The 16,303-nt window shown below is 35.6% G+C and overlaps 1 protein-coding gene and 1 long non-coding RNA gene across 4 annotated transcripts in view; one reads left to right on the top strand and one right to left on the bottom strand.

Annotated features, from left to right (window-relative positions):
• LOC147833971 (uncharacterized) overlaps nucleotides 1-16,303 on the bottom strand; it is a 386,870-nt gene that overhangs the window by 16,988 nt on the left and 353,579 nt on the right. For 2 of the 3 annotated variants that reach the window (XM_087281628.1, XR_015507565.1), the window contains one exon: nucleotides 7,316-7,463. In XM_087281628.1, coding sequence (XP_087137754.1) covers nucleotides 7,316-7,463 — 148 coding nt within the window. Of the gene's footprint in view, nucleotides 1-6,550; nucleotides 6,624-7,315; nucleotides 7,464-16,303 lie in introns of those variants that run through there. The other variant, XR_015507557.1, reaches the window with a different exon arrangement.
• LOC147840826 (uncharacterized) overlaps nucleotides 7,374-16,303 on the top strand; it is a 32,167-nt gene continuing 23,237 nt past the window's right edge. Inside the window, exon 1 of the long non-coding RNA XR_015507573.1 lies at nucleotides 7,374-7,451. This is a non-coding gene — a long non-coding RNA (uncharacterized LOC147840826). The remainder of the gene's footprint in view (nucleotides 7,452-16,303) is intronic.

The following is a 16,303-nucleotide window of genomic DNA, read 5'->3' as shown; positions in this document are numbered from 1 at the left end:
GGGTCACTGAATTGTTCTTGAGATACAGATTTGTCAAATAATTTTAATAAATTCTGGAGTTAGTCCTTTAAAATGAGTCTCTCCATCTGAGTAACAGATATCATACCAGAAATCCAGTTCTGGAATGAGGAGGGTAAAGGTGATTTCCAATTATTAAGCACTAGTCTTTTAGAATGACCATGCCTTGCATTAAAGACTTTTGTATTGTTTGAGGGAGAAACAATGTGTTTTGTGAGAAGCCAAAGATGGCAAGTTCAGCACCTGGTAGAAAAGGTATGCTATAAGCTGTGGACCAGTCAAATATGTTTGTCCAGAATCTGTTCAGTAAGGGACAGAGCCAAAAAATGTCTTCTGCTGTCTTGCATCTATTGCACACTGATGAGACAGAAGGAAATATTTTATGGAGTTTGGCTTTAGTGTAGTGTAGACAATGTATGACCCTGAATTGAATCAGTTGGTGTCTGCTATTGACTGAGCACGACTGTATTGAAGTCAAACAATAGTCCCATGTGCCTGCAGAGAGTTCGATTTCTAAATCTCTTTCTTAGGAAATTTTAGATCCCATAGAGGATACTGTCACACTCCAATAAGCACACACATTTAGCAATAATATGTCTACAATCAGCAGGGTTCGTAAAGATATCATAAAGCACATGTTTTTCAGGACAGAGTTTGAAATTAGGAATTTTACACTTCACAAAATGCCTGATTTACAAATAATGTGTATGAGGGAGATCAAAAGTGTACCTTAATTGACTAAAGAAAGCAAATCGTCCCTCGACCTAAAGATCCTTGATAACACACAAACTATTTTCCCTCCAAACATAATACGTTTTATCAGTCAAACTTTCCTTTTTAAACTGCAAAACTGTATTTATTTATTAAAAAATACAGTGAAATTAAAATATTCTGAAAAAACATTTCAGTTTAATAACTAATTTCTAATTTGATACATTGTAAACAGTTATTTTTATTGTAATGGCAAAGCTGAAGGACAGCAGCGGAAACTCCAGTGTTACATTATTCTTTAGAAATTATTTTAATGTACTGTGTTGCTCAAAAACAACAACAAAAAAAACTATTTACAGACCCCAAACTTATGAATGAACATGTTTATTACATACACCATAAAAGACTTCCCACATTCAACTGAATTGTAACACTGTAACAATACGAAATGTTTAAAAAGTGCTCATACAAATGGTCAAATAATAAGATCCATTGCAATCACTAAAAAGTTAACTAATCTGATCTCCTTGATTAATGAATCATCCCCTTGCAGTATTCAAATTAGCATGAATGCATGCATTAACACTGTTTACATTTATTAAAAAGTTGTCTTTGGTTTTAAATCTTGGCACCTGTAACTACAACTTTTTTTCAGAACACAATGTGCAGACTGAACACACCTCACAAACTACCAGCTTTTAGACACTTTAGTCAATTTGTGTATGTGTATTTAGCACTCAGGTGTGAAGGCATGTGTGATCTGATCTCTGTGTGTGTATGTGTGTGTGTGATCTGCTTTTATGGCTTTATTTCACAACCAACTGATCATAAACACCTGTAAACACACAGGTCGAACTATATAAGCAGAACTAAACCTCCGCAGGGAATCTGTGTGTGCACCATGGGAATTTATGCTTTAAGGAGTTTAGACATGTGAACAACCAGTACCAGAGCTTTCTTTTTTTCTTTTTCTGTGTTTTACCATCCCTACTTTCACACACACACACACACACACACATGCACACTAACACCTATAGTAGTCAACATTTGAAGCAGATAAAGTAGTTCAAGAAGCTGCGTCGTTCAATAGTTTTAGGACAAGTTTCTTTTTTTTTTTATCAACTTCCAATGCTGACTACAGTAGAGTACCATATATCTCACAGCATCATATCTGATAATAATCATATGACATGTACAAGACACATGATGTTTCAATCACACAGCATGACCACACAATACACATTTAGGGTTGTGAAACATGACCACAACATAAGCCCAGACTTGACTGGACACAAAGATTATCATACTAATTATTATGTGGTTAGCTTCTACAACCAAAAAACATTTGCTCATAAACACAATCATGCAACTTCCAAATCAAGCAGATTTTCTGAGAAACAGTATACAGTAGTTCACTCAAATGTAAATACAAATGATTCAGTTTGCTATATGGTATACAAATGCACAGAGGCAAAAAATAAATTTATTATGTAAAAACAAAAAAAAAAACTAATGAAAATATTTATGAAGTGATTTCTTGCCAGTGGCTGTAGACAAAACTCAGTCATGCAGTCACGATTTTGTAACTTGCAACATCACTCTGTAAATTTTAACATTTTAAGTAGAAAAGCAGAACACATTCATATTCATTGACATCTGCAACCATTTTATTTGTTCACAGAGCTTCAGCGAACATAATCCATAATGGCTTTTTGTTCTAAACAGTCTATATTTTGTCTTTTGTATTCTAAGTGATAAACCTAAAGCAACGCTTCTAGGCAAAGCTAATACATATGTGATTATGGTAATTTATCATGTGATTTTGTGTGATTTAAAGTATTTTCAAAACAATATTGATGTACACTCACCGGCCATTTTATTACATACACCTTGCCAGTATCGAGTTGGACACCCTTTTGCCTTCAGAACTGCCTTAATCCTTCGTGGCATAGATTCAACATGGTACTGGACATATTCCTCAGAGGTTTTGGTCTATATTTACATGGCTGCACATCAATGATGCGAATCTCCCATTCCACCACATCCCAAAGGTGCTCAATTAGATTGAGATATGGTGACAGTGGAGGCCATCTGAGTAGAGTGAACTCATTGTCATGTTCATGAAACTAGTCTGGGATGATTCGTGCTTTATGACATGACAAGTTTTCCTGATGAAATTAGCCATCAAAAGGTGGGTACACTGTGGTCATAAAGGGATGGAGATGGTCAGCAACAATACTCTCAGGTAAGCTGTGGAGTTGACACAATGCTCAATTGGTGCTATTACTAGTGGCAAGAAAATATCCCCCACACCATTACACCACCACCACCAGCCTGAACAGTTGATAAAAAGCAGGACAGATCCATGCTTTCATGTTGTTGATGCCAAATTCTGACCCTACATTTAAATGTCACAGCAGAAATCGAGACTTATCAGACCAGTTCAAGTTTCTTCAATCTTCTATTGCCCAATTTTGGTGAGCCTGTGCAAATTGTAGCCTTAGTGTCCTGTTCTTAGCTGACAGGAGTGGCACCCAGTGTGGTCTTTTGCTGCTGTAGCCCATCTGCCTCATGGTTAGATGTGTTGTGCATTCAGAGAGGCTCTTCTGCATACCTCGGTTATTTGAGTTACTGTTGCCATTCTATCAGCTTGAACCAGTCTGGCTATTCTACTCGGATCTCTGGCATCAACAAGGCATTTGCACCACAAATAACTGCCACTCACTGGATATTTTCTCTTTTTCAGACCATTCTCTGAAACCCTAGAGATAGATGTGCGTGAAAATCCCAGTAGATCAGCAGTTTCTGAAATACTTAGACCAGTCCGTCTCACACCAACAACCATGCCATGTTTAAAGTCACTTAAATGACCTTTCTTCACCAGTCTGATGCTCAGTTTGAACTGCAGCACATCGTCTTGACCTTGTTGCTTGTTGCTGCCATGTAATTAGCTGATTAAAAATTTGTGTTATGAGCAGTTGGAGAGGTGTACCCAATAAAGTGGAATACTTGTGCACTAACCGGGTTCAGTGACCAATAACCTTCTAATAACATCACATGACCAAACCCCCATTAGGATGAAAAAACATTTATTTGATGGTATTACAAATTATTATTTCTGTTATGGTGAAGAGACAGACAGTCAAACACTCACACATTCACACACACACTTATACACTATGGTCAATTTAATTTATTTAATTCATAGTGCATGTCTTTGGATTGTGGGAGAAACTGGAGCAAAACTTTCTAATATGAGAGAACATGCAAACTCCACACAGAAACACCAACTACTTCAGCCTGGACTTAAATCAGCTACCTTCTTGCTGTGAGATGACAGTGCTAACCACTGAGCCACCGTGCTGCATAAAAATGTGTATGTGTGTGTTCTGATGCTACAACTATTTAGCCTACAGTACTACTTGTAATCCTACATATGCAAAATAATATTTTTATATTAAATATAAATTATATTTTACCAATTAAAATAGCAAGTATGTCATTAGATTCTTGACAAAGCAGTCTTTTGAGGGAGCTCAGATACATTTGGTGTCTGTTTGAAGAACAAAAAAAAAAAAAAGCTTGCGCATATGACACGTCGTGTTATTTTGATGGTGGTGAGCTACTTCCCTGATTGACACAAAGCATAGGGGACAAAATGTTCAGAACTGGTAGTTTCGGTTTGAAACGCTGCACGCAAAGTGGTGAAGCACAGATGTGGGTGAATTGAACAGTACTGCCTACTTGTTGCCATACAGAACACATGCCAGTCTTCAGAACAAGCTTGATGGGAGCATGCGTTTCAAAACTTCAACAACTCTTTCGCTTTTGTTTGTACGTTATATAATCAGCATGTTGGGAACACAGCAGTCATGCATCCAAAACTAGTTCAAACTAGTTTGATAAATTGAATCATAAATGAGTTTTTGGGTCCCACTTTATATTAAGAGGACTTAACTACAGTGTACTTGCATTTAAAGTAATTATTTGATATAATGCATTTCTAAAATTAAATTGGTAGTAATTAATTTATTTGTCCTGTTTAGACATTACATAAATATAAATTCTTTACAAGTACAGCAACATCCACCTATTTTAATAAGTTTTACCCTCACATAGCTTTCAACTAATATTGTAATGAGATTTATTTTACATGCAGCTACAGGTTTATGGAATATCTAAAATATAAAATAAAATAATAAATATCTGCATATAATAACCCATTAACAATACAACATGAACAATGCCATACATTGCATTAATATTTGATGCAAGTACACTGTCATTTAATATAAAGTGGGAATGTTCTGATCTTCATACAGCCGTGTGTCCAGATTAATCCTTTGTTTACATACGGCTAGACCATGAAGGCTTTGCTTTACCGCTTATTCCGTCAGAAACAGTACAGGACACCCGCCTGACAGCACAAATCACAAGATCAGGGTTTTGTATGATATTCATCTGCACCATGTCAGGATGGATGAACTGAAGCATACTTGAACAGATAACAACAAGATTGCTGTATGCACTGTTTGCACTGCCACATCACTGTGTTTTACCACAATGTTCTCCAGACAGATGGAGCTGCGCACGTCGACAGCTTAACACAGCTGTAAACATCTCAAATCATCAAGTGAACATTGTTTACATGTCATCTATCAAACCAGAACATTCACCACAATGACACGTGGAGTCATGTGACTGAAAGGTGCACTACATGCTTTTGAGTTGCTTTACCAGGTTATTTATCAGGCACTGTTTGAACATGCGACTCTTTCTGTCTCTCTCCTTGGATTAAGCATGGAGAAATGTGAAGAATGTGATTAAGCACTTGTCTCAGCCATTGACTGAACTCTGTTTTATTGTCTGACCTCATGTGAGGGAACATTGTGTTCCAGACGATAAAGTAGGTCACGTCTCGTTAAACAAAGACCTCTGGCTCCCTCTACTGGATCTAATAGGAACTGCATGCTTTGTGTCTATATTTGTTGCTAATAGGTAGAGCCAGACAGAATATGCGCACATTTTTTGCTATTTCTGCACAGAATTTTGTTAAAAATCTGTAGATTTATTCGGAAGGATTCTGGGAGTATTATAAAGAAAACCTTAATATATTAATTTTTTTTTTTTAACTTTTATTAATTGTTTACTATGCTAATCCAATTCGATCCACTTCATTTGTTAAACAAAGCAAGTCTCTCATATAACATATCTGTTAAAAGACAGAAAATATGACTTTACAAACTGTACTGTAAATAAATCATATGAATATTTCCATATTGGGGAATAATATTACTGAAATGAATAAAAAAAACTGAATAAATATACATTTACACACATTTAAGTAAATAAACAGAATGGACTAAAAATCTGTGGAAATCTTCGGAATTCTGCTCGAACAGATTCCGTGTGGGCCTAAAAATAGGTAAGTAATATGTGTGTGTGTGTGTGTGTGTGTGTGTGTGTGTGTATCTGTAAAAACATGTAATTTATTTTATTTAAATTGATTTTGAAACAAATGATGTCAAGGTTCTTTTTAGGTTACTTTTGGTACAACGTGGCACATAATGTCAACCTTATTTAGTAAAATTATCAGCTCTCCACTAATATTCTGATGAGAGTTAACTGGCATGCGATGTTGCAGAATACAAAAAAAAAGGAATAAGAATAAATATGAGCAATTGAGTAAGTGAAGGAATAAACAAATAAAACAAATAAATAAATATAAACTTTTTTACAATTGTCAATAAAAATAGACAATCATAAAAAATGGATTAAAGAATAACGATTGTTTTAAGAATGAAGGTTTTGTAAGGCTTACCATTGTATCACATTTCTTTTCTTTTCTTTTTTTTTTTGAGAGGATTGATCTTTTATTTTGTGCTTGATCCGTTCTGAAGGGCATCAAAACATGATGTAAATGGGGTAAGCACTTTAATAGTAGGAAATAAATAGCTTTATCTGATCTCTGTATTGAGTGTTATTATAAATAAAATAACAGATATTACAAATATACATTTGACCACCTCTGTATTGGCTCATACTGTATCACTGTGAATACATAATTGCACCAATCAATCTATGCAAGAAAAGAAAATCTATTCAATAGTCTGAAACTGGTAGATCTACAACCCAGGCACATTGTGATTACGTACCCCTATATATATTTCTGAAGAAAGCAAAAAACGTCCCAGGAGCTACGTTTTTTTTTTCTTCTTCTTTTTTTTGCTTTCGTGACATCGTTGCTTTTATTCAGACACCTGTGTATGCTTTTTCAAATCTCAAATTTCTCTAGCGAGTGCCATTTGTGCCTGCTCTTCTCGTGTATATCCACCTGAGTCCACTGTCAACAGACTGACTGATTGTTCGACTGGCCCAACCTTTACCTTCCCTAAACCCAGTGTTTTAAAACCACAGATTGACTCATCTAAAAATTCTCTTAAACCCAACTGCAGTGTTTTTAAAAATAATCCAGAAAAAAAGCCCTTGTTGCATCTTGATTTTTACCATGTTTTCAGATTTTACCACATTCTCACCCTGTTATTTACTTGTTTATCTTATATTTTGGCTTTTGTTTTTGTCTTACCTGCTTTCCAGCACCGTCCATTACTGGACTCTAACCCTGTCGTCACGATCAACTCTGCTCTGTATCTCAAGTTCGCTGGCAAACGTGGTGAGCCACTGGACAAACTGGTAACAGCGGAAAAGCCATCCACACTGAGGTAAGCAGTCAGCTGGTAAACAAGAAAAGGAACAGTGTCATAAAAGTGTCAAACTGTAGCGTTCATTTTAAAGATGAAATGCAGCCATACATACTTCTGGCTACATAATTCACAAACTCCAGAAAAGTATATAGGGCTGCATTTTCAGAATGAGTCTATGTTGCATCTTTGTTAGACAAAAAGTTAAACTTATCACATAGTTTTTATTAGAAGTTACTGTTAGTCAGAACACACTAAACTACTTTTTTATTCATAAAATTAGATGTAATTTAAATAAATACAAAAATTGATTCAATTAACCATGTACTACACAAACTAACTTTAATAAAAAATTGACCCCTAATTGTCAATGTCTAATTTACACCATATGTTATTACGTGTGCCTTTGAAGTGACTTTTATTGCGATCACTCATTCTTTAAGCAAACAATGTTACATAACTGTTACTGAGTGTTTTCAAATATCCTTGTGAAATCAATAAACTGTTCAAACTTTACTTGACAAACCTTTTTTATTAGCATACTTAAAAAACAGCTCAATTGCTACTTAATTAAGCGTGTAAATCACAATGCTGTGTCCTTTTTGTTAGTGCATGTTTTAACTAACAAACCAAGCCAACCAACCAAACAACCAACCAACCAACCAACCAGGTAACTAACTAACTTGGATTTAATTGTTTTCAGGTAAACATGTTAGTGTATGAGTGTGTGTTTGAATGCAAGAGTATATGGATGTTTCCCTGTACTGGGTTGTGCCTGGAAGAGCACCCGCTGCGTAAAACATATGCTGGAATAGTTGGCTGTTCATTCTGCTTTTGCGACCCTTGATAAATAAGGGACTAAGCCAAAGATTAAATATGTTAAATGATATGAGACCCTGTCGCCTCACAGCAAGAAGGTTACTGGATCAAGTACCAGCTGGGTCAGTTGGTGTTTCTGTGTGGAGTTTGCATGTTCTCACTGTGTTGGTGTGGGCTTCCTCCGGGTGCTCCGGTTTCCCCCACAGGCCAAAGACATGCACTATAGGTGAATTGAAAAAACTAAATTGGCCATAGTGTATGTGTGTGGATGAGTGTGTATGGGTGTTTTCCAGTACTGAGTTGCAGTTGGAAGTGCATCCACTGTGTAAAACCTATGCTGTATAAGTTGGCAGTTGATTCAGCTTAGGCGACCCCAGATGAATAAAGGGACTAAGCCGAAGGAAAATGAGTTAATGAATGAGATATGAGATATGTTAAATTCTAATATTTAAGCACAAACAAAACATATTCTTTCACATCACAGTACGTCTAGTATAATTTTTAAGATGATGGTTGTACACTTCTGTCTTGAAAATAAAAAAATAAATAAAATAAAGCAAACTGGGTCAGAAAGAGAGGCATTTACAAAAGAAGTGCATTCACAGTCTCTTACTTCAGCTGGCAACTTCATTCACTATTCCATACAAAACATTTGCAACAGGGAACCAGAGACTCAAAAAATAAAATAAAAAAAAAGACAAAAAAGAAATAGGTCCATTTGACACTGACAACCAGCAACAAAAACCAAAACCTGAAAAAATGAATGATAATAGCAGAAAGAAAATGTATCTTGCGTTTCTTTGAGGTTTTAAAAGTTCATAAGGACTCCACTACAAGTCAATCATACCTATGTGAAGTGCAGCAAATAGCATGAAATGAAACAAACATGGGAATACGCTGACAGCTAGAATGCTTAAGGTCTGAGTAGCTGTCACTACTGCAAGCAGAGGATTATCTGACCAACAGAAAACATTAGAAAAACAGAATTTATCTGACATACAAATATTTTGTGTGTAGTTGGAGACACAGCCTTGACGGCACTGCACTTTTGATTGTTTTATCTTACTGTTTTATCTTAACACACAGAGACAAACATAATAATAAAACAATAAATAAAGTAAATAAAAATAAACAAATAAAATAATAATAATAATAATAATAGTAATAATAATAGTAATAATATAATATTTTAAAATATGTATTACAATAAGTAAAATTGTAAAATAAAAAATATTTTAAATGAATAAAACAAAATAAATTGTTTCAATGCACTGATAATAATATTAATAATAATAATAATAATAATAATAAAAATTTTTGTTGTTGTTTTTCTTATTATTATTACAATAATTATTATTAAAGCAACAACAACAATTTTATTATGTCACTCATTGTTTAGAGCTTCAACTTGTGCTGGTAATCGAGTGTGAAAATGTGTGAAAAGTGAAGCATAATCATAATAAGCATTACCTATTGCATTTTTTTGCACAAGTGAAAGACGTTTTTACATAGATGCTGGAACATGAGTGCAAGTACAAAGTCTATGTAGCAAAATATTTCAATATGTTTAACATGGTTGCTAAACTATAAAGAAAAGAATAAATGAGAAATTAGAGATATATGTTTTTTTTAGCTTCAAAGAAATACATTTTGGTAGTATACACCTAGTAGGGTGACGCCATGGCGCAGTAGGTAGTGCTGTCACCTCACAGCAAGAAGGTCGCTGGTTCAAGCCTCGGCTGGGTCAGTTGGCGTTTCTGTGTGATGTTTGCGTGTTCTCCCTGTGTTCACGTAGGTTTCCTCCGGGTGCTCCGGTGTCCCATACAAGTTCAAAGTCATGTGGTACAGGTGAATTGGGTAGGCTAAATTGTCCGTAGTGTATGAGTGTGTGTGTGTGTGTATGTGTGGATGTTTCCCAGAGATGGGTTGCGGCTGGAAGAGCATCCGCTGCGTAAAAACTTGCTGGATAAGTTGGTGGTTCATTCCGCTGTGGCGACACCAGATTTTATAAAGGGACTAAGCCGACAAGAAAATTAATGAATGAATGTATGTGTTTAAATGAGTGTGTATGGTTGTTTCCCAGTGATGGGTTGCGGCTGGATTGGCATCCGCTGCGTAAAAATGTGCTGGATAAATTAGCAGTTCATTCCGCTGTGGCAAAGCCTGATTAATAAAGGGGCTTACCCGAAAAGAAAATGAATAAATGATTGAATACACCTACTATAAATATGTAGCAGATGTCTTTAAAATTAGCTGTGTAATGTTGTGTTACAGCTGTATAGCAACTTACATTATTGTAAATTAAACTTATAGAACTGATTATACTTTTGTGAAAAACACTATAGAGGATTTGTTAAGAAATTGTTCATTTTTTTCACATTATCATGTGCTGTTGCTTTCTTTCTTTCTTTCTTTCTTTCTTTCTTTCATTCTTTCTTTCTTTCTTTCTTTCTTTCGTTCGCTGCATCTAGGGATGTAATGATTCACAGTGAGCCAGTTGAAAATGGATTAAAATGTATGATGATTCAAACTGAATGATTCGGACAAGAGGTGGATCAGAAGAGTAAAATGACAGCGGTGAAGTGCGTCAGACAAAACACAAACATAAAGACGTTTACCTACACTTAATGTTGATTTATACATTTGCGTCAAGTGTTCAATGTGACCCACACTGCATGCCTTGTGCGTAGATGTGCATTTATACTTCTGCGTGCTGTTTGTGTTGCTCTGCAATAACATTCCGAAATGCTATCTGGCAGTAGGTTATGTTGTTCTTCTGTATCAATAGGTTATGTTGTTCTTCTGTATCAAGTTTCTTCATAGGTGTTTGCTTTTTTCTAAACACTACAAGTAGCTAAGGCTCGCTCATTTAGAGGCAGGAACAAGCGGACGTGCAACAACTTTAATCATAAGGAAAACACAAAACAAAAGTCTCCATCTAGAGCTCCTTTACGAGACTCGACACTTGTAAACACTCGCTCCATCGGCCTCACAGCTCACAGAACCCCCCACACTTTTCACTGCTGCCAAGCCAACCAATCGCAGAGCTTGCACTACGCGTCATTGTGAAGTGGAGTTACATTTTTTGAAAAGTGCGTGTCAGCCACATTGGAGTGTACGCAACTGAGCGAAGGCTGTGCCGGAACATATGCGTGCACTTGACGCAGAAGTATAAATCAGCCTTTAAAAAACATGAATATATGATGCAAATAAACAGTCAGCACAGTGAAACTACTGTCACAGACATAGTTCATGTATATCATCAGCAGTGGACACTTTAAAAGTGCAAAGACCTCAACTTAAACCAGAAAACATAGATATGCTGATATTTCTTTTTAAAAAATGTCAAATCTCAGCACAGTCACAGTTTTAGTTTGTTTACATTAATGAGTTTTCTTTAGTTTTTATTATTAATTTTTTTTTTAGAATTTGATTTTAAAATAGCAATTTAGCTTCAGCAGAAAATATATTATTATGCAAAAAAATGTGCAGCATTAAAGAAAAACAAATGAGAGCTCTTCACCTTATATTTGTTTCCAATAATTTTGTTAAGAAATCGTGACTAAATCATATAGTGAGATTATTAATTGTGAATCGTGAGTCAGGTGTATCATTACATCCCTAGCTGTAACCTTTATTATAAGGTTTATTAGATATTAAATTATAAGTGGGGGCTTAAAAACAAAACATGAGGAAACATTTTAATTCTTTAAAACTATTTAACTGATGTGCCGGCAGCTAGCACATGGTTGCCCACTGAAGCTAAGCAGGGCTGTGCCTGGATGTGAGACCACATGGAAAAGCTAGGTTGCTGCCGGAAGTGGTGTTAGTAAGGCCAGCAGTTGGCGCCCAACCTGTGGTCTGTGTGGGCCCTAATGCCCCAGTATAGTGATGGGGACTCTATATTGCTCAGTGAGCGCCGTCTTTCGGATGAAACATTAAACTGAGGTCTCTCTCTCTCTCTCTCTCTCTGTGGTCATTAAAAAATCCCACAATGTCCTTCGAAAAAGAGTAGGGGTTTCACCCCGGCATCCTGGCTAAATTTTCCAACTGTTCATCATGGCCTCCTAACCCTCCCCATAACACAATTGACTTCATCACTCTGCCTCCTCTTCGCCAATCAGGTGTGCAGTCAGGCGCAAAATGGCTGCCATTGCGTCATCCAGGTGGATGCTGCACACTGGTGGTGGATGAGGAGATTACCCCTATGTGTAAAGCGCTTTGAGTGTCTAGAAAAGGTATATATAAATGTAAGGAATTATTATTATTATTATATGAAACTGTCAAACAGTTAATCAGACAATATGAACATCTCTAATTGTGCAGTTTAAATTCTGCACCTGCCTTCATGCACAAGAGGCAACCTATTACAAAAGCAATCAGCAGCAAATCACTATTCAAAAGGCATGATGTGTAATCTCAGATACTGATTATGTGCTTTATTTAATGTTTAAAGTTTTTACATGTGTTTGAATATTTTTGCTTGACCTTTACAGTCCTTCTGAAAGTGATAAAGCATAATTGACCTCATATCTTGAAAAGAAAAAAAAAATGAGAGAAGAGAGTGAATAAGTAACCAATTAATATGTATAGATCAAAGTGTTCAATTCAAAAATGGTTCAAATGTAATATAATAACATTGGTGTCACTTGCAGTAAGTATTAGCATTTGTTTATTAAATACATCTCTAAGTTTTGATTTATATTTACAACGATATAAGTGATATATGAACCATGAAACACACAAAGCTTGCAAAAAAAAAAAAAAATGCATCCACTATTAAATAAACAGTTATTAGTTTTCTTTTTTTGGTTCTCTCTTCTTTTTGCACAATCATAATGAAAAATAAAATGTAAAAATCTGCATACTTAAACATTTGCTTAATGCTTTAACATTAAATGACACAGCACTGTCAGTGTTTATATATTAAACATTTTATATTAATATTAAACATCAAATTTTATATTTTTGAAGGTAAATGTGATATATTATACAGATATTTATAAGATCACAATGTTAATGTAGATGTGTATACAGACTATTAATACATTTAATATGAACAGACTCTACAATTTATTAACTGAATTAACTTTGTAAAATATGTGTAAGTTACTGTACACTATTTATAGTGTTAGCAAAAGTTGTAATTGTAAAAATTAAAATACCACCAAAAAAACGTGTAACAAAGTGTGATAATGTGTAAAGAAGGTTTGTCTTCTTTTTTAACCTTTATTTTCAATCCACTTAAACTTGTAAAAACTAGTAAGTTACCTTAATTCTTTCATGTCCCAACACAAATTCATTGTGTTTCTTTTTTTAACAGTGTATGTAAACATTATATCTAAATATAAATAAACAGTTTTTCAAATATATGGATGAATGTGTGTATTTAAATACATAATAATTACGCACACGCACAAAAATTTTTATTATGTAAATCATACAAAGCTTTATTTTGGTTGTGATTAGTTGCAAATATTTTTGCCTAACACCAGTGGTGTAAAGTAACAAATTACAAATACTCAAACTACTGTAATTAAGTAGTTTTCTCAGAAATTGTAATTTACCAAGTAGTTGTAAAAATGTTTACTATTGCATTCCCTTGAGAGCATTTTTGGTGCAGTATTGGTACTTTTACTCTAACTGCATTAACTACTTTATTTTTTTCTTGCCTATGGGGAGTTGAAAATTCAGTCCTGTGATTTCTGTCCAATAAAATTGCACATAGAGGTATAGAGATAAATCGCATCATACTGAACTACTTCAAGACATGGGCAATTTATTATAGCAGCAAACTGTTTGAAAGCGTTGAAAGTGCCAAAGAAGATGTCCAAAATCTTTACACACAATGACCCAGAGACTGTTTAGATGCAAGTCACTGATGAAAAAATTACGGATGTTTATTGTATGAGGAGCTTTAAACACCCAGCAGGCACAACACAGTATGACGTCAGATTGAAGTTGTACCCAAACGTCGTGAGGACATTGCATTTTTTTTTTTTTTTTTTTTTTTGGGAAATGAAAATCAAGTTGATGTCAGAACCCAACATCAGGCTGAATGTCCAACATCCAACCTAAAATTACTCATACTTTGAGTAATATTCACAACAGATACTTTTACTGTACTTGCACTACATGTTTAGGCAAGTAATGGTACTTTTACTTAAGTATGATTTTTCAGTAATGAGTTACACCACTGCCTAGCACTAGTTTATTTCTACATTTAATAATACTAATTATATTCAATTGTAAATATTTTTTTGTATATTTTTGTTTTTATGTATGTGTTTTTATTAATACATGTACAAAATACACACACACACACACGCACACACACACACACACACACACACACACACACACACACACACACACACACACACACACACACACACACACACACACACACACACACACACACACACACTTATGTGTGATCAATTGTGAGTATTCTTTGCCCAGCACTAAAATAGACAATAATCCATTAACTGTGATCACATTTTGTGAACACGGCAGTACTAAGACTAAGTATTGCTCATTGCTAGTTTCTGTTAACTAATATTAAGAAATTAAAGTGTTATGAATCACCTGTTATACAGTATATTGCTGTAAGCACGGAACTAAAACTAAGAAAAATTATTTTAATAACACATGATAATCATAATGTATGTTTATTTGTATATGCAAATTACATCTGATTACTTACAGTTATTTTGTGTCCCTGGGGGAAAAAAAAAAGTTGTTTCTCTGTAGCACTGTGTGCACAATTAGCATGATGCAAAAAACACGGCAGATGAAATTTAGCTGATTATACATCATAATTATTACCTCTGCAGTGAACATATACATATATAAATAAAACAAACAGCAGATATGCATAGCTCCATATGTGTTACCAGGCAGATGTTCTCAAATAGACTTGAAGACGTACTGTAAGCTAGATCAACCCACTTGTTTAATTTCTCAGATGGCACAGAGCTGACTGCATGTGTAGGCATGAGCTCGCAGACCTCTCTTTTGGAACATTTCTCCATTTAGACAGTGTTTTTGTGCTATTTTTGCAAGTCAGTGTTGCACACTAGAGAAAATTAATGAGATCCCCTTTCATCTATTAGCAAATCTGCAGCTGTTACATGTCCTACATGTTAGCGGAGCAATTGATCGCCAATTCAAGCGCACCCTGACATTAATCCGGCAGCAACTGCCAACCCAGTGGTGCTAATTCAACACAAAGACAGAGGCTATTTACATCCCCAAACAGTGAGTGAAATGATCCATGGTGGATACATGAATTCCAGGAACGTGATTAATGCGACCACCAGAAGACAGAGTGGGAAAATAAAGAGCCGGGATCAATAGTGCCTTTATTGATAAGCTGTGCAGAATAAACGTGACATTTATCTGCTTAACGGATCTTTCAATACATCACACAGAGAAAAAAAAGATATTTCCACACTAACACTATTACACTTTGAAAAGGTCAAGGGAAAGGGGAGAAAAAGCGAAACTCTTGAAATCTCTGTCAAATTACAGAGCGTGGAGCTCTCTATTGTGCCATTCCATTTACCGCTTTGAAAAGCGCTCAGAATAAGGTTTGTGCAATAGAAAGCAGTTTTTTTTTCCTCGTCTTCTTCTTTTGAGGACAACATAGAGCCATCAAATCTGTGGCAGTTTGCTGTTTTGCAGAGAGCGAGAGAGAAAGTGCACGCAGCGGCCAGCGATTTGGCCTTGGACTAACGTAGCACTGGCTTTTAGCTTGGCGGAAAGGGAAGATTTCACCTCCAGCTGCAATCATTTCATCGCTCATAAGGCAGATAATGCCCTTTTACCCTCAGCTCCAATCCTCCGGCCCAATCAAGCGCTCTCCTCCAGACCCCCGAGTGAGCCCGCTGAGCGCTACCATGCTGCGTTTCGAACGCCTTTCCGCGGAGGACGCGTTCTGCAGAGGAGGATCAATAAGAGGATTCCACGTGCAAAGCTAAGGTGACAGGCAAGACTGTGAGAAAGGAGAGCGTGACCTTTGAGAATACAATTTGAAACATCCCCCAAGTACG

The sequence above is a fragment of the Danio rerio genome, chromosome 14 (genome assembly GCF_052040795.2).
Source record: "Danio rerio strain M-AB ecotype USA chromosome 14, GRCz13ab, whole genome shotgun sequence".
NCBI lineage: Eukaryota > Metazoa > Chordata > Actinopteri > Cypriniformes > Danionidae > Danio > Danio rerio.
Note: the sequence above shows the minus strand (reverse complement) of the source record. Positions and strands in the feature narration are given on the sequence as shown.